Here is an 18432-nt window from a genome sequence, read left to right on the forward strand (position 1 = left end):
GTAATGGAGGGGACAGGAGGACACCCCCAGGGGCTAGTAGGACTGGCTTGGCCTTTGTCCTCCTGGAACCACTCTATGTGGGGTGGCGGTGACAAGTCCAGCTTGGTGAGAAGGCCAAGTCTTCCCACAGGAGCGTGGTCGAGCAATCTGGGCCCGCAGGAGGCTCTGTGTGGGTGACACTAGAACCCCTGTAAAACCTGCAGAGACATATCACCCCTCCCTTAGGCAGGACCCACCACCAGGGTGTCAGGGCCGGGGACCCTGAAGTGGGAAGACTTGTGTCAGCTCTTGTGAGCATCCACTCTGCAAGCGTAAGGGCATGAGGTGGGAACCAGGGGGCTTCCCAAGAGAGGTGCCCCCCCGGAGCTTTTGGCCTGGGAGGTACACAGGCCCCGCAGCCCAGACCTGCGAGAGACAGGAGGCGACACTGGAAGGGACCACTGCCTTTATTGCCTCTGTGCTGGGGTCCCAGCCTGGGCTTCAGAGGCCTCTGGGGGCAATAGGTGACCCTGGGCCCAAATTATTGCTACTTGGCCAGGTCACCTTGGGGCTTCCCATAGTGCCCTGAGAATGGGTGGGGTGAGGGCATGCAAATGATAAGAAAATGGCATGCAAACCAACCCAGAGGCCTCTGGCACATCCATGGGTGCTGGAAGAGTCAGAGCCTAGTGGCCTGGGAGGGCAACAGGGGCACCCAGGTCCAGCCCAGCCTCAGGGGCAAGGTTTGAGGGGTTGGGTCCCTGAGCATCAGCCCTGCTTCTGCTGCTAGCTGGGAAGGAGCAGAAGCCTGGCCCCAAGACAGCGGGAAGAAACCAGGACCCTTGCTAGGCAGCCAGATGGCCCAAGGCCCACCCACACAGGGACAGAACCTGCCCTGGGTCGCTCAGCCAGGAGAGACCAGAATCCAGGTCTCCTGAGCCAGGCAGAAGCCAAAGTAGCTTGGAGGCTGAAGTGACAAACAATAAAATACATGGATAAATAAATCAATAATAAATAGAAAGCAAGCAGCCCAGTCCCTGATCCCTGGGCTGAGAGCCCTTCCACCAGGCCCAGGTCCAGGAGCAGGCAGGCCCTGGTCTTTGCGCTGGGTGGGCTGGCCAGGGCAGAAGGCTCCAGAGGGAGGGAGGCAGGGTCCCGGGGTCCTCGGCGTGTGAAGGTCTGGCTCAGTTGTTATTCATTATCCACCAGGAGGCTGGGGGTCAGAGGTCGGGGGGTCAGGAGCCCTCAGGAGCCCACTGCCCCTCCCAGGCGACAGTGAGTGGGGGTCTGCCGCACACCTGGGAAGAACACAGTGGTGAGGGTGTCCGGAGCCCGCAGGTGGTCGATGAGGACGCGCTGGAAGGCCTTGCTGCAGGGCGACTGCTGGTGCCTGCGGAGAGACGCAGGCTGCCATGACCTCGGTCTCCCTACTCCTGCCCCACCCTGCTGCCAGGATCAGACCCCAGCCCTTCTCACGCTGCCTCTGAAGCCTCAGTCCTCTCCCCTTTGACACGAGGACGCTGTGCAGGTAGAACGAAGGGCACCGCACACAGTGCTCGGCATTGTCACATGCATGGTGACAAGTGTGTGTTCACTAAGTGCCTCCTGTGTCCCTGTGCTGTATTCAGCTCTTCCCAGTCACCTCCTTTAGCCCACAGGAGTTGGAACTGTTATCACTTCCATTTTGGAAAGGACTCGGGGGTCGGGCAGGTGGGGTCACTCATCTGAGGTCACAGAGCCAGTGAGCGGGAGAGCAGGATTAGAACCCTGGCCTGACTCACTCCAGGGTCACAGTCCATGGTGTTAGCGGCCAGACTGGCACTCATACCTTCTCCAGGAGGCCTCATCCTGCCAGAACTCATACAGGGTGAAGGAGGCACCGTCCGGCATCTTCTGGGCAGACACACTGCGGGGCCAAAGAGATGGGCAGGCCAGGCCAGGGCTGCCACCACCTCTGCCTCCCTGGCCTGGGGTCTCATGGGAGCCCTGGCCCAGGACGTCCAGCCCCAGCACCCCTCTCTGCCCCAGCACCTCTCCCCGCCTCAGCCATCCCACCTGCCAGCTGGGGACTCACTGCAGACAATGGCTCTGGGCCCCTGTGAAGTCCACGTAGCAGCGCAGGGCTCGGTGGAAGTCCTGCAGGCCTTCCTCTGCCACCTGGACCTGCCTCTGGGCCACGAGGATGTGCTGGTGGGAGAGGCAGTCGGTCAGCCGGTGTGGGGCTGGGCGCAGGGGAGGGACTGGCCGTGGCCTCTAGGAGGTTCCCAGCTGTTTTTTTGTTTGTTTGTTTTTAAGACAGGATCTTATTCTCACCCAGGCTGGAGTGCAGTGGTGTGTGGGATCATGGCTCACTGCAGCCTCTACCTGCCAGGCTCAAGTAATCCTCCCATCTTGGCCTCCCAAGGTGCTGGAATTACAGGCATGAGCCACCTACACCTGGCCCCCAGCCTTCTTGACTGATGCCAGATCCAACCTACCCTTTAGCTGGGTTCCTGCTGCCAACCTGCCCCCCAACCTCCCTGTCTCCATTGTCTCCCTGTCTCCAAGGGTGCTGCTTGATCCAGCCACTGTCCCTCCTGCAGTATGCCACCACTTCCTTCCTCCCTCCAGCGTCCGTCCACACTGCCCCAGACCTGGCTTTCAAAAATGCTGATGGGGAACCAAAGCCCAGAGAAGGGTGGCGGTTCCTGCAGGTTCTCAGAACCCGGCACCTGCCTGCCAGGCCTGGGGGCGGGGCACATGTGCATTGCAGAGGGTGGGCGCAGCTGGCCCCATGAACCCCCAATTCATGAGCACCCCCAGACATGGCCATCCAGCCGCTTGCCCCTCTCCTGGGCTCACCGAATCAGGCCCCTTGGCCAGGTCCTCTTCATGCAGGGGTTCCAGCCGGGGGGCCTGTGAGGGCACAGAGTATGGGCCGCGCCTCCAGCATGGGCCTGGCTCGGGTGGATACCAGGAGGGTCCTCCCTCGTGGGGCCCTGGCCCCATGGCCCTCACCTTGCACTCGAGCTGGTCGATGAGCTCCTGGAGGCGGTTCACCTGGAGCTGCCACTGCATCTCAGCCTCTGAGCTGTGCCCTGTGGGTGGGGCCCGTGCAGGGTCAGGCAGGGGCCTCTCAGGCCTGGCAGGTTCTCAGAATGAAGTAAGGGGCAGTGAAAGAGCGGGGCCTGGGGGAAGGAGGGATGCGGTGCCCGCCTTGGCCAGGCCTCCCACCCCGCCCCAGGCGCACCTGTGTCAGAAGAGCCAGGGGACCAGGTGGATGACCGGCTGACGCTCCTCAGGGCCCGGCGTCCTGTCCGCCGGCTGCCGCAGGGCCTACTCTGCGCCTCCATGCTCTCTGCATCTGACCTAGAGAAAGTGAGGCTCACAGGGCCGAGGACTGGGGCCCCAGGACGGGACAGGCCTGGGTGAGGAAGACAGGCCTCCTGGGACTCTGAGGCCTAGCCCCAAAGCCAGTCTCATCTCACCCCACCATGGCTTCCCTGCCCAAAAATACAGCCTCTAGAATGCTGAGACTGTGGGGATTTGGAATGGGGGTACAGTGGGCACTTGTGCACTAGCCCTGCAGGTCGGCAGTGCCCTTACATACCGCCAGCCACGGGCCTGGGCCTCCAGAGTATCTGACGCCCCCTCCAGCGAGCTCTGCAGGGCTTGCAGCTGGCTCACCGTCTCCCGCAGCAGGAAGCGCGTCACAAACTGGTCCACCTTGGAGGCCCTCTCGTACGCCTGCGGGCCAAGGGGGGACGGTCAGCATCTCCCAGCCTGGGCAGTGATCTCTGAGTGGGTCCTCTGCCTCTTGCCCATCAGAGCAGCAGTGGCGGTGCCAAGAGCAGGGGCACGTAAACCCGGCACAGGCAGGAGGGTACTGAGACCCGATGGGCAGGGAGGGTCTGGATCCCTCCTTGTCCGGGCCTGGCCTCCCTCCCCGGAGGTGTGGAGCCAACTCACAGCAGGCATCTGCCTGCCGACGTGCCTGGCTTTTCTGGACTTCACGGCCCCTTCCCCGATGGGGCTACCACCTTCAGCACTGTCATAGCCAGTGAGTCCCAGGCACAGCTAGGCTGGGTGGGGCTGTCACAAGGTATCAAAGGGCCAATGTTGACACGAGGCAAAATGATGGCCTGGTGTGGCCCCAGACTCACAATCTACGTGTTCAGTCCCTCATTCATTCACTCATGCACACAACACTGGATGCTTTTTACTAAGAGCTGCTGATAAAGACAATCAGGTCACCGTCCTCACTCACACAGACACACACACACACACCCGCTGGCACTGACCCCAACCGCCACTGCCAGCCTCCTCTCGGCCCCTCTCAGGGCGGCAGAGAGGCAGGGAGGCTGCCCACATGTTAGGCCCGGCGTGGCCCAGCATGGGATTCTGAGGCTTCTCAACTACCTTCACTTCCTGGGGCTTCCATTTCCTCATCTATCAAACAGGAAAGATGAAACTCAGCATATGGAGCTGCGAGAAGCTCCCAGGAGTTAATTCCTGCACAGGACTCAGCACAGGGTCTGACACATAAGCTCTCAATGCTAGACCTGCCAGCCGTCTATTGTCAAGGCCTGCCCACTTACACACCCAAGAGTCACAGACGTCCTGAGAATTGCCTAACCCCCACCACACACACACACACGCAAACACACACGCGTGCGCACCAGAGTGGGAGTCCTGGGGAGCTGTGGTCCAGGTGCCTGCCCTCTCCGAGGGGACTCCAGAGGTCCCAACCATCAGAGATTTCATCTCCTGCCACAACCTGCCTCAGCTCAGCCATCAGATGGGACCTCCTGGGCCAGGCTTATGAGTTAGGAGACAAGGACAGAGAGGAAGGTGGGTCTTTTCATTCTCAGACAGGCCAGGGTTTCTCTCTCCATGAAATCTTTCCAAAAAATTCCTTTTTGGGTATTTGAGATGATTAGTTTCTGTTGCTTGCAACCAGAGAACAGATAGAAGCACCCACTCAGAGCCAGGCACTGCTACAAGAAGAATTTCATTTAGTCTTTTGTTTTTCTGAGACAGAGTCTCACTCTATCACCCAAGCTGGAGTGACATGGCATGATCTTGGCTCACTGCAATCTCTGCCTCCCAGGTTCAAGCAATTCTCCTGCCTCAGCCTCTTAAGTAACTGGGATTACAGGCCCGTGCTGCCACACCTGGCTAATGTTTGTATTTTTAGTACAGACAGGGTTTCACTATGTTGTCCAGGCTGGACTCGAACTCCTGACCTCAGGTGATCCACCCACCTCCGCCTCCCAAAGTACTGAGACAATAGGCATTAGCCACCATGCCGGGCCTCATTTAACCTTTGTAACAATTTATAGGAACCATAATTGACCCCATTTTGCAGATGAGAAAACAGGCCCAGAGAGATTTATTACCTGGGCTAAGGTCACATAGTAAGTTAGTGGCAGGGCCAAAATTCATACCCAAACCACAGAAATCCCCCTCTATTGGCCACTAAGCACCTTACGTGCATTGCCTCATTTATGATCATTAGCCCAGTTTTACAGCTGAGAAACCAAAAGTGACAAAGTGAGTGGAGCCCAGATTCACCTTTAGGCCCTGGGAGGCGGTGCTCAGAGCCTGCAATTGGTGAGGTCAGCCCGTGAGGTCACAATGTTGCCAGGGCCCAGGGGGCAGAGCAGACGGAGTGTGGGCCATGGTCCCCAGTGGTGACCAGCCCTGCCATGGGAAACAATAGTTCCCACAAAAGGACCAAAGCACCCAAGCAGGCCCACAAGGAGAGGCCAGCTGACATGGACAAGGCCTGGTGGAAACAGTTCCTCAACCACCTCACTCGGAAGAAGCCGACTGTGAGTGTGGGGGATGGGGAACAGGGCTGGGGAGGCAGATGGGGGTCAGGGAAAGCTGGATAGGTGGGTGGGAGTCTAGGCCTTGTGTGCAGAAGTCCTAGGGGGTGAGGGAGGACTTCGAAAATCTCTCCCAAGGATGAGGATCCCAGGGGCCCATATGGGTGTGGATGGGGGTCTTTTCAAGGTGGCTCACGCCTGTAATCCCAACACTTTGGGAGGCCAAGGTGGGTGGATCACTTGAGCCCAGGAGTTCGAAATCATCCTGGGCAACATAGGGAGGTCCTATCTCTACAAAAATAAAAAATTAGGTGTTTGTGGTGGCGAATGCCCATAGTCCCAGCTACTCAGAAGACTGAGGTGGACTGCGTGAGCTCAGGTCAAGGCATGCAGTGAGCCGTTGACAGCACCACTGCACTCCAACCTGTAGGACAAGACCCTATTTGACTCAGTCTTTAAAAAAAAAAAAAAAAAGCCCAGAAGGGAGGGCAGAGATTTCAGAACCAGAAAGTGGATGAGACTCGAGAGCCCAGGGAGGTGAGCACGAGTGGGATTCTCTCCCAACCCTGGACAAACGGGTGGAGGTCCCAGCACGGAGAATCAGTCCTAGTTGGTACTACTGAAGCTAGGGGCAGGTGGGATTCCCGTGTCCTCTCCCCAGCTCCTAGGCTCAGAACTTCCCTGCCTCCCTCTCAAATGAGCAGAGGCCCTGGACCAGGCGGGGGTTGGGGGTGCTGAGAGCCCCCGACATCCCAGGGCCTGGAAGGGATCTCATAAACTTAGACGGAGCTGGTCTCAGGAAGTCAGCCTGGGATGCATGAGGGTTTCCAGAAGGGAGGCGGAGTCCAGGGCGCCACGCAGGGAAGGGAGAGCTTCCCCGAGGCCTGAATTGGACAGGGGTCCCCTCCAGCCCTGTGCATGGGAGGATGACAGGACCCGGTGGATGAGGGTCCCAGGAGGAGGGCGGGGAGGCCCCGGGTCGTGGGCTCGGCCCTGGCGCGAGCCTTGTTCCACCTTCACGCCCTTGTTCCACCCCCAGACCAGGATCGTGCTGATCCTTCCCCTGGACAAGCGACAGCCACTGGCCAAGGCTGGGCGAACGATTGACTACGCGTCAGGCGCCGGGCTGGGCTCCCCGGCGGCACCCAGGTTGCGCGGAGCGGGAGAAAGCGGCGACCGCGAGCTGAAGATGCCGGTGCTGCTGCTGCTCCTGCGGCAGGAGGCGCGGCAGCCGGAAGAGGGCGGGGCCAGGGCAGCGCGGAGCTGGCCGCGGCTGCGCTCGCGCCTGCGATCCCCGGGAAAGGCTCCCAGCGAAGCCGGGCCTGCCAAGCAGCAGCCGCGCAAACGGTGCCGCTGCCCTCGCCCGCGGCTCTAAGCGCTTGGCCCAGACCCCGCCCAATAAAGAGTGCGTGGCAACCCTGGAGCCTGCGAGCCCTGTCGGAGGCGTCTGGGAGGTGGAGTCGGGCTGGGCAAAGCTGAGCCTAGGAGCCGCACAGGGGTGAACGGGGCGTATTGAAGGCAGAGCCACCGCCACGTCTGTAGCCAGGGCTGTCTTTTGCTTTCTCCTTACATGTGCCAAGGGTCAGAACAGAACCCCACACCTTGCTACAGTGGCGGAAGGCAGTTTCCCTCCCCCAACACTCCAAACCCAGGTCACATCCCGCTCAGTCTGCAGGCTCGAGGGAGGTGGGCTTGGGCAAACCCAGGCGTGGCCACGCTAGTGAGGGGGACCTGCTTCCGGCAAAGCCTGACATCCCCCCACAGTAATCCCTCTTAGGCATGAGGGAGGGTCCCAGGCCAACAGGCACCATCCTGGGTAAGAACAGCCAGGGCGGCAGTCAGCTGGGGCAAGGCCTGAAACGTGGATTCTGCCTGTGGACGCACCCAGGAGAAGCTGGAAGCCCTCTGGCACCTCACTCCTACACATTGTACTTGGTAACCCCAAAGCACTCAGGCCCTCCAGTCTTCCCCAAGGTACCTCTGTCTCCCAACCTACCCTGTATCTCCTTCCCCACATGACAAAGACTTCTTCCAAACCACTCACCTGTCTAGAGCAGCTCACTCCCCTGCTCATAAGCTTTCAATAGGTCTCCATTACCAACAGGGAAAAAGCCCACAGCCTCAGTCTCACTCCCCAAATCACTTAGAAGCAGCCCTGCCACACTTTCTGTGTGGGATCCTGCTGCTGCTTCTCACTCTCCCAGGTCCCAAATCCAGTTCCACACCCAATGCCACTCCTGGCCTGCTGAACCTGCAGCCTACCTTCCTGTCACACCCTGGTGACCAACCTCAGGATGCCCTCTTTTGGGGGCAGATGCAGCAGGACTGAAGTCCCAGCTCACTAGAGCCACCAGCCCAGCTTCTGCTGAAGATATACTTTTGTCACCGTCACCATGATGAACATCTCCTCCACCTTGCCTGCACCAGGCTGGAGGCTGCATAACATCACTCCTGCTAATTGTGAGAACTGACTCTTCCCTACCATCCATGTGGTAACAATCAGGGTAACCACCTTCTTCCATGGGGCCGCACCTTCTGCCCATACAGTGATTGGCCCAAGCTGGTCCTGTCAGCCCCTCCCCCTAGGACTGTAGTTCAGGAACTGTAGGAGACCATGCTCTCTACTTGAACATGCACAGGCTAAGTCAATCTTCAGAATAAAAACACAATGCAGGCCAGGCACAGTGGCTCACGCCTGTAAACCCAGCGCTTTGGGAGGCTGAGACGGGCGGATCACGAGGTCAGGAGATCAAGACCATCCTGGCTAACACGGTGAAATCCCTTCTCTACTAAAAATACAAAAAATTAGCTGGGCATGGTGGTGGGCGCCTATAATCCCAGCTACTCCGGAGACTGAGGCAGGAAAATTGCTTGAACCTGGAAGGCAGAGGTTGCAGTGAGCTGAGATCATGCCACTGCACTCCAGCCTGGGTGACAGAGCGAGACTGTCTCAAAAAAAAAAAAAAACAAACGAACACCACCACCACCACAATGCAGTGCACATCCTGGGTTCCCTACAGCCCTGCAGTCAGATTCTGTTCCTGAAACCTGATTTCACCCTTGCTCTTGGTATCCATAACATATAAGATCTTTGTAATAAAGTCCTTATTTTGGCTTACATTCACCCGAGTCTTCTACCTGCAACCAAATCGGTCCTGAAGAGGATGAGGCTTTGCCGGGACAAGACGTGGCCTCTTTCCTGTGTGGTGGGATTATGACTACCTTTTGGAGAAAACCAAACCCAGAGAAAGATCAAGACTAGGTTAGGACCGCACAGTGAGTCAGCTTCAGAACTGAGTCTTGCTGGGTGCGGTGGCTCACATCTGTAATCCCAGCACTTTAGGAGTCCAAGGCAGGTGGATACCTGAGGTCAGGAGTTCAAGACCAGCCTGGCCAACGTGGTGAAATCCTGTCTCTACTAAAAATACAAAAATTAGCCGGGTATGATGGTGCGCGCCTGTAGTCCCAGCTACTCAGGAGGCTGAAGCAGGAGAATAGCTTGAACTCGGAAGGCAGAGGCTGCACTGAGCTGAGATTGCAACACTGCACTCCCAGCCTGGGAGACAGAGACTCTGTCTCAAAAAAATAAAAACTGAGTCTCAAATTCAGGCCCACGTGAATCCATCCATGGAAGCCCCTAAAGGTAGGGCCAGAGCCTGTCGGGGCTCTTCAGGGAAGCTGTAGATCTGTGACTAAAAGCTTTTTCTTCAGCACTGGGAAGGTAAGGGCCACACATCTGGCCAGAGTACATCAGATAACTCTAAGTGGTCTGAGAAAGGAATCAGATTGATTGTGCTGGGCTGCTGAAGCCAGACCCCTGGATGCCAAAATCACTGCCCTTGGCTCTGTCCAGGAGAGAGGATGGGTCCAGGGAGTTGTCATAGGGTAGGGGGCTGTGGAAGGGCAGCTGCTGGGGAGTGAGGTCACAATGAGACCCATCCAAGTTCTTTTCTGCCTTCTGACCAGCTCCTCCTCCCTCCACAACCGGGAACTTCCGTCAAGCCCAGGTGAGAGGTGCCAGGAGGCTGCCTGGGTCCCCAAGGGGGATATATGTCCAAACAGCCTTACCACAAGGCCCCTTCGCCTTCAAAGTTCTGCTCCTCCTGGGGGCTTCTTAGGATCTAAAAGGCTCAGTCCTAGCCATCTCGTCAGCCATCTCAGCAAGCGCTGACGGGGAGGAACAGCAAAGGAGAGGCGTGTCCTGAGTGTGGGGGCCCGGTGCAAGGCGTGGAGCCTGGAGCCCGGCGCCGGAGGAAGACGAAGAGGGTGAGATGCGGCTGGAACCCAGCCAGAGCAGAGACTGAAGCCTGAACTAGGGGCCGGGCCTCAGGCCTAGGGACCAGGCACGAGCTGAAGAGGTGGCGGACGGCCCGGAACAAGAGGCGGGCCTTTCAGACCAGAGGGCGGAGCCAAGAGCTGAGAGGGGTGGTGATGTGGTCCAGAAGAGGAGGAATTTAGGCCCCGGAGGCAGAGCCAAGGGCTCAAAGGGACCACTCCCTAGCACAGAGGCCGAGAGGCCTCGGGCCGACTAAGCCGAGTGGCACGAAGGAGCGGAGCTTTCAGCCCCGGGGCTGAACGGAGCCCGAAGGTGGCGTCGCTGTTGGGGAGCCACCGTGTGCACCGACCGCCCTCCCTGGGCCGCATCGCGGTGGTGGTGGACCAGGGCTCGGGTTTCACCAAGGCGGGCTTCGCGGGCGAGAACCAGCCGCGAATAGTGCTGAAGAGCTCCAGCCTGGTGCCCAGCTGGGACCGGCCGGTGATGCCCGGCGCGCTGGGCTGTGAGCTGGCAGGCGGCGTGGCGCGGGCGCACCCCATCAAGCACGGCGTGGTGGCGGACTGGGAGGCGCTGGAAGGGCTCTGGGAGCGCCTGCTGGTGGGCGGCCTGCGGGTGTGCCCAGAGCAGTGGCCTGTGCTGGTGAGCGACTCCCCGTCGGCGCCACCCGCAGGCCGCGAGAGGGTGGCGGAGCTGCTGTTCGAGACCCTGGCAGTGCCCGCGTGCCACATGGCTAGCACCGCGTTGTTGGCGCTCTGCTCCACTGGCGCGTTCAGCGGGCTGGCCGTAGAGGCGGGCGCGGGCGTGTGCCACGCCACGCCCATCTACGCGGGTCACTCGTGGCACCAGGCCACCTTCCGGCTGAACGTGGCAGGCAGCACCCTGTCGCGCTACCTGCGGGATCTGCTGGTGGCGGCGAACCCTGACCTCTCGCAGCACGCCCTGCCCCGCAAGGCCATCACACATCTCAAGAAGCGCAGCTGCTACGTGTCCCTGGACTTCGAGGGCGACCTCCGCGACCCCGCCCGCCACCATCCGGCCAGTTTCAGCATGGGTAACGGGTGCTGCGTCTGCCTTAGCAGTGAGCGATTCCGCTGCCCCGAACCCATCTTCCAGCCAGGCCTGCTGGGCCAGGCTGGGCCGGGGCTGCCCGCGCTGGCCTTCCGGGCGCTGCAGAAGATGCCCGAAACGCTGCGGACACGACTAGCAGACACCGTGGTGCTGGCCGGCGGCTCCACGCTGTTTCCTGGCTTCGCCGAGCGCCTGGACAAGGAGCTGGAGGCGCAGTGCCGGCGGCACGGCTACGCGGCCCTGCGGCCCCACCTGGTGGCCAAGCCTGGGCGTGACATGGCTGTGTGGACCGGTGGCTCCATGGTGGCCTCCCTTCACTCCTTCCAGCGCCGCTGGATAACCCGGGCCATGTACCAGGAGTGTGGCTCCAGGCTGCTGTACGATGTGTTCAACTGAGTCAGGCTGGACTGGGGGGTGGCAATGCGGTGGGGGACAGCTCTCTATCTAAAGAGTCAGGTGTTTGGAGCTGGCAGGGTCCTCCTGGAGGTTGGAGCTGACTGGATGGGTCACCCCCAAACCCTTTCTGGGCCAGGAGGAGGTATTTGGGACGCATGGGACCCTCATTTTCAACTGCAATTTGAATCTCCCCAACCTCTGCCAGTTCAGAGAATGCCAGTCCAGCTGCCTACCCCCAGGGCCCTACTTTATGGCAATAAAGGTGATGCCCCCACTTGTGTCCATGCCACAGATATGGGAGTTCCTCCAACCCCTCGTCATGCCAGGCCCCAAGGGGCAATCCTTTGAAAAGCTACTAAATCTCATGTGAAAGTCACCAGCAGGAGGAGACCTGTGCCTAGCCGTGTGCTCAGGTCAGCTGACGATGAGTGCCTGCTTCCCCTTCTGTAAAAAGTGGGGTCCCGGGCCTGCTCACTCCCCCTTACAAGAGCCATGGAGCAAAGGGAGGTGGTGATATTTCTTGAACACACAAAGGGATGGGCGGCTTATTTTTTGGAAGTCACCACTCAAGGGCCTCAAGCCCTATCAGCACTGTTTGTGCTTGTGCATACACGGGTCCACATGTGCACACAAACACATGGGTGCTCACGTACCTGCCTACTCACGTATGTCCTCGGGCCAGGCCCTGCCCTGTGAACCTGTGAGCACAGCCTTCCACACCTAGCCCAGCCCTGAATGATATCCCACGGCAGTTGTGACAGGCCAGCAACAAAAGCACCAGCAGCCCCTAGTATGAAGCACCTACTGTTTGCCAGATATTATTCTGGGTGCTGGAGACAGAACAAAACGACAAAAATCCCTGCCTTCGTTCTCACTTGTCACAGTGATGTATGGAGAGCAGCTCTATTGTTACGATGGTTTACAGATGAGGAAACAGGCCCAGAGAGGTCAAGGGGCACAGCTACAAAGTGGGAGCCAGGATTTGAACCCAAGCCCCTAGCTCTATAACCCTGAGTCAAGACTGTGGAGGATCCCACAGCACAGCAGATGCCCGCTGCCTCACAGTGGGCCCCCCACCATCAGCCACTCCACTCACCAGCTTGGTGGCATCCATGGCAGCGAGCACTGCACGGTTCAGCGATTCCAATGCAGCCAGCACCGGCCGGTAGACACCCAGGTGCTCTGCGAAGTAGTCTGCAGGCAGAAGAGGTGCTTGAGGGTTCCTGGACCCCCACCCATCTACCCACCCTGGGATTCTGGCCCCCTGGAATTCCTCAGCAGCCAAGCAGGCCTTATATCCTGAGCTCAGCCCAACCTGTCCCATCAGGAGACCAGCAACAGTCCCTTGCCACACCTACCCTGGGGCCCAGGGGCCCCAGGAGACAAGAGCTCCCGTGGGCCTACTCACCACACAGTTTTTCCGTTTCTAAATTGCTGCAGGGAAAAGAGAAGGCACGCTTCAGACCTGGGCCTGGTAAACTGGGACTACTGGGGCCAATGCCCCACCTCCCACCCACCAACTCCCAGCTCAGTCTAACAAGGCCGCCACTTCTGCTCCGCCCCAGATTAAGTTGCTCCTGCGGACCGAGTCCTTGCAGGGTCGGAGAATGGGTTCTACTGCCCCAACTAATCACTCTGAGGGCAAAGATTCAGACCCATTCTTGGCTTCCAAGAGGATCTCAGGCCAGGGGAAGACGGATGTGGACACAGGCCAGCGAGAAGTGGTCAGAGCTGTGAAGGGGAAGCCAGGTGCAGGGAAATCCAGGGACAGCACGGGGTATTTAGTTGATAGGTTAGGGAGGGTTTCCTAGAGGAGGAGCTGCCTAAGTGAGGCCCTGAAGGACAAGGAACTGGCTGGGGAGTCTGGCCAGGAGGGGAGGGGGAGTACTGTAGACGAAGGTTCCAGCCCAAGTCTCAGGAACCTGAGACTGACCCTCAGGAAATGGGAGAAGGGAAGTAGAGGGAGGTACAGCGCTTCGTGCATGTGCACCTCTGGGAGCAGGCACGGGGAGGAGCATGCACACTCCTGCCAAGGCGCGTAGATGTGGGAGCACACAAGGGGTAGATGGTGTGCATGTTCGTGCACTGCATTCTTGGGTGGAAGCAGGCGGGGCCCAGCTGTCCCCAGGCATCCTCGGGTCGCTGTGGGAAGCGGGAATGGGGAGCTGAGCCATGGGTGGGTGACTCAGACTTGGCTATTTCGGGGTCCCAGCTGGAAGCAGTGTAGTGGGCAAGGCTGTAGCTGGAGAGGGGGTAGGCAGGCGGGTAAAGCTGGAACCGAGCCCTGGTACCTTTCTCCCTGCCCCCTCTTCCTCGTCCTACAAAAGGAACCAAGGCAGCAGGGGACACAGTGGGGTAAAGACAACCCGGCCTGGCATCTACCCACGGCCCCTTCTCGTACTCACTCGGTAAGATGCCCATCAATGCCGCTGAACAGTTCCTGCAGCTCCCCCGGGCTGAGAACCCCATCAGCAAAGTAATTCTGGAATTCCTCAAATGAGAGCTTCCCATCATCTGGTGGCAGGGGGAGGACAGGGAGCAGAGGAGGTATCCCTGACCCTGACTGCACCCCTGCCACCAGGTCCAGGGCCCCAAAGGCCTTGTAGCATCTGACAACCACCTAACCAGGTGGGATGGGATTCTGAGCTCAGTGGGGAGCCTGTTTGGGACAAAAGGACTGGGGTCCTCAAAGGTGTCCAATGAAGGCAACAGAACCTACTTTGCAGGCACCAAAGGGACAGGGCAGTACACAGCATTGGGTAGGAACTCAGTAAACGTTTGCCAAACGAAAAAACAAGCAACAGGCTGTGACATGGCCACAGTGTGGCAGGGCCTAGATGTCACCTGGAAGGATTTGGGGACCAGCCTCACTACAGGGCACAAGGAACCTCCACTGTCTGGACCCAGGACCTTCACAGAGAAGCCACGGGGAGGCAGATGGAATCTTCTACTAGCTGGAGCCTCTGTAGGCAGCAGCAGGCTGGCTCAGAAGGGAAGGAGCTCCCCATCACAGGCGCATGTGAGCAGAGGCTGGGAGCACTTATGTGACACAAAGACATGGGATGTGGTCTGAATGATACGTGAGGTCTCTGAGCAGATGGATGTGGCGAGCTGAGCCGGAGGAGAATCTGAACCTTCACAGACAGAATGCCCTGGTCCAAGTGAGGGCATGTGTCCTGATCAATGGGTTGGGACAAACAACTCCCATCAATGTGAAGAGACCCACGGAGAAGGGCAAGGAGTGGGGACAGGACCCCGTCTCTAGGAGGATGAAACACAAGAGGGCATGAAGACCCAGATGAAAGGCGTCCCAGGCTGACTGCAGCGCTCAGACCCTCCACCGGCCACACAGGGTACAGTGGGCTGCTCCAGGTCACCTAGGAGGAGCAGCCTGTTGCTGGATGGGTCCCCTAGGGCTCGTGCTTTAGCTTCCAAGGTTCTCCTAGACCAGGGTCTGAGACTGCCCAGGACCCAAGGCAGGAGGAGCCGACTCCTTTGGCACTGGACCCAGCTTTATCCTTGCCCAAGGCGTGGGTTTAGTTGCGTCCTCCAAGACCTCCCTGGTCCAGATGGTTGGTCACGTGACAAGTTACTGAGCCCTCTAAAAACCTGAGTAAAATCTCCAAAAAGGTCTCACCTCCATTACCTCACTCTTCCAAGTGCCTCACACAAGGAGCCTGGGACTAAACACTGCAAAGACCCAAGTTCAAGCCTATCAATTAAAGGCTGTGTGACCTTAGGCAACCTGCTTCACCTCTCTAGGCCTCTGCTCCTTTATGAAACAGGGTGAATTCCAATCTAGCTGGTGGTTGTGAGGACAACAGGAGGCCATGAAAAGGAAGTGCCCATCACCGTGCCAGGGTGCTGTGTGAAAGTCAGCCCCTACCTCTAGCCCCTGGCCAAACCACATTCCCGCCACTCTCCATCCTGCCAAACTTGGCTGAGAACAGCACCTCCTCTGGGAAGGACGCCTTGATTGATTCTCCTGTTTTGGGCCTCCAAGATTTGTCTCGACTCTTGACTTCCCACCCAACCTTCCAAGTCTCCCTGGGCCTTCTGGATGCTTCCCACCCTGCCCCACTGTGGGACCCAGGGGAAGCCACACTCACCATTCTTGTCTGCTCTGCGGAAAACCTAGAGGACAAAGGGACATGGGGGGAACTGTGAGTGCTACCCAGGAAGCCAGAGGCCCCCACTCAACCCGACAGGGTCCCAGCTGGCTGGCCTACCCCCTGCCTTGCCTTTCCTCCTGCCCAGCCTGGTCCCAAACCCCCTGCCCAGCTCAGCCCTGCAGGAGCTTTCCCTGCAAGCAGGGGGCAGGAAGAGCACGCAGCGGGTGCCACCTCCACTCACTTCTCCTGCAGGGCCTGGCCTCGTTGGGGGTGCTCCTGGCCAGTTCCCTGCGTCCCCACCTCCCACACCCAGAGTGCAGCCCAAGTTCTATCTAATACCTCAGCCCCTGGCACGGTTCCAGCATGAGGAAGGTTGAGGAAATGGGCCGGCTTAGCGGCCCAGGAATCCTGCACAGCCGTCCTAGACCTGAGCCCCGAGCTCTGCTGTGTGGCCATGGTCTATCCCAGCTGCCCTCTCTGAGTTGTTTCCTTGCATGCTGTTGAAGACAGCAGGCAGTGGCTACTCTGTCTCTGCAGGTGTCTGAGTTACCCACTAGCAAATAGATCAGGAGCAGCTGGGGTTAACTCTTTCAGGGCTGGGGCTTCCTATGGGGCTGACAGTGAGGACCTTTGGCAGGCGTGTGTGTACACACACAAGTCCAAGGGGGAGTGGGGGTGGCAGAAGGCAAGGTCAGCAGATTTCATTTATGAAGTGAAGATGAAGAGCAACAGAGGCAAAGAGGAGCAGAGTCAAGACAGGTCCCCATCTCTCTTAGTGACCTGCTCCCAGGTCACCCAAAGCAGCCCAGCAAAGGGGAGACTGGCAGGCCTGGCAAGCAGGGGTGGGCCAAGCCTGGGCTGAGAGCCCCCAGGAACTCCAGGTCCTGAACGCCAACCCCCTCCAAGATCCTGTTTTTTCAGCGTCAGCAGGGCTCAGAAAGACTCTAACCTCTAGCCTAACTCAGAGAAGCTCTGCCACTGGCTGAGGGACACACAGCAAGCCAGGGAGGCCCAGGTGGGGTAGATGGAGATCTTGGGAGCGGGGAGGGGTGCTAAGCTGGGAATGGGGACACCTGGGGTCACCCTGTTGTTCCCCTGCCTCCATGACTGACCTGGGACATATCCCCTCAGGCCTTGGTTTTCCTACCTGGGAAGAGGGAGGGTCAGGTCCCTTCCAGCCAGGGATGTGGTCAAGGTGCTGAGTCACTAGGGGCAGTGGGAAGGGGGCGGGAGACAGCTTTGCCTCCCTCTGGAGTTGGGGCATGAGGGGGGCAGGACAGAGCGTAGCACAGGTGGAGAAAGGGCTCAGGGCCGTGGCTGGTGCCCATGGGGGCTGCAGGGCCACCCGTGGTCCCATGGGAGGGTGACTCTGTGCAATCCTTACCAACTGTAGGACTCTGCTGCCCTGGAGTGGGGCCTGAAGGACTCTGGGGCGGCACTAGAGTCAGAAGTGAGGGGACCCTTGTGCTTCCAGGCTCCTCTTCCCCAGTCAGCCCAGCCTGCGGCTGCTACAGAGTGGGGTGACGGCTGCTGTGATTGTCGACAGCTCCCCCCCAACACCAGACACACAAGTGGGGTGGGCTGAGGGGTGGGGGGCAGCAGGGGTAGTGACACTGGAGCAGGGACAAGCGGAGACATAGACGAGACAGAGAGACAGAACAGGGGACACAAAGGCAGAGAGGTCAAGAGAAAACAGACAGCAGGGCCAGAGAGAGAGGCAGAGACCCAGAGACAGCGGCGGGGCCCGAACAACCCCAGAGGGTGAGACTAACAGAGACTCGGGCGGGGAGACACCGCGAGCACAGCCCGCGCCCACTCACGTCCTGGAAGAGCGCGTGTCCGGCGGGCCCGGGGTCTGGCGCGAGCTGCGGGTGCCGCGGGGGCTGGGGCGGGGACTGGGGCTGGGGCTGGGGCGCGGGCGGCCGGAGCAGGCACACGGTGAGCAGCCCCACGCACGCCATGGCAACGCCGCCCGCTCGCTGGGGCTCGGCTGCGGTTGCTCCCGACCCTGGACGCCGCGGCGGACTCTGTGGGGCTGGGGGCCGCCCCTTGGCGCCGGCGCCGACGCGCGGGCTCAGGCCCCGCCCCCGCCCCGCCCCCGCGGACGCCGGGTTCCGGGTCTGGAGATTGAGCGCCGGGTTCCCTCGCCTCAAGGTCCAACTCCAGCGTCGCGGGCCTCCGCGCTTCCGCGGCCACGGCGGAGGGGGAGGTGCCCGAGGGTTCGGGTCCGGCGACGGCCTGCCGGGAGCAGAACCTAGGGGCTGCGCGCCCACCCGGAGGGACAGGGTGACCAAGCCAGTGCCGAAGAGTCAGGGTGATACGAGTGGGTAAAACCCACCAGGACTTCACCTTTCGGGGCGTCTGTATCCTCATTTGCAAAAATGGTACCGGTAGACACCCTATGGGATTGTTGGGACTCATTCAGTGTCAAGTGCTTACAACGGGGGCTGGCGCAGAGGAAGCCCACAGGTCCGTGTGGCCGACTCCCAGGCATCCCGACGCCCGCCCTCTCTGGCACTCAGCGCGGCCCTTTCCCCTCCCCTCGGTGGCTTTGGCCCTCCCTTCAACCCGTTCTCCACACAGCAGCCAGGGGGAGCTTTTAAGATGCGAAAGAGGTACCACTTCGGTCTCCAGTGATTCCTTGGCCCCCGAATAAAGCTTAAGACTGAACGCCCCGCTCCAGGAGCACCACTCTGACCCTCACCTCAGGACCGCAGCCACTACTTTCTCCGGTCCTCTATCCCTCTCCCTCCTGCCCACGGCCTTTGCCCGTCGTGTTCGCTTGTTTTCT

The 18432-nt window shown here is 59.6% G+C and overlaps 3 protein-coding genes across 8 annotated transcripts; 2 read left to right on the plus strand and 1 right to left on the minus strand.

Annotated features, from left to right (window-relative positions):
- Window positions 1–428: 428 nt before the first annotated feature.
- On the minus strand, window positions 429–18080 carry NECAB3 (N-terminal EF-hand calcium binding protein 3). 6 transcript variants are annotated; one of them, XM_045362773.2, is made up of 13 exons: window positions 17462–17678; window positions 15639–15663; window positions 13935–14043; window positions 12938–12963; window positions 12626–12723; window positions 3569–3705; window positions 3209–3327; window positions 2977–3056; window positions 2821–2874; window positions 2054–2166; window positions 1808–1885; window positions 1278–1369; window positions 429–1192 (listed from the first exon to the last, which is right to left on the minus strand). In XM_045362773.2, exons 1-13 carry the CDS (start codon window positions 17600–17602, stop codon window positions 1164–1166), a joined length of 1101 nt encoding a protein of 366 aa, XP_045218708.2. In that variant the 5' UTR covers window positions 17603–17678; the 3' UTR covers window positions 429–1163. The 6 variants fall into 6 exon arrangements, 5 of the variants coding, with proteins under 5 accessions (XP_045218708.2, XP_045218709.2, XP_015313431.3 ...); XM_045362774.2 differs by lacking the exon at window positions 2821–2874; XM_015457945.3 differs by having other exon boundaries at window positions 2821–3056.
- On the plus strand, window positions 5578–7287 carry C10H20orf144 (chromosome 10 C20orf144 homolog). Its single transcript, XM_005568739.5, has 2 exons — window positions 5578–5792; window positions 6829–7287. Exons 1-2 carry the CDS (start codon window positions 5667–5669, stop codon window positions 7162–7164), a joined length of 462 nt encoding a protein of 153 aa, XP_005568796.1. The 5' UTR covers window positions 5578–5666; the 3' UTR covers window positions 7165–7287.
- Window positions 10208–11820, plus strand: ACTL10 (actin like 10). Its single transcript, XM_005568738.5, has one exon. It carries the CDS (start codon window positions 10549–10551, stop codon window positions 11527–11529), a length of 981 nt encoding a protein of 326 aa, XP_005568795.1. The 5' UTR covers window positions 10208–10548; the 3' UTR covers window positions 11530–11820.
- Window positions 18081–18432: the final 352 nt, after the last annotated feature.

Source organism: Macaca fascicularis, chromosome 10 (assembly GCF_037993035.2).
Source record: "Macaca fascicularis isolate 582-1 chromosome 10, T2T-MFA8v1.1".
NCBI lineage: Eukaryota > Metazoa > Chordata > Mammalia > Primates > Cercopithecidae > Macaca > Macaca fascicularis.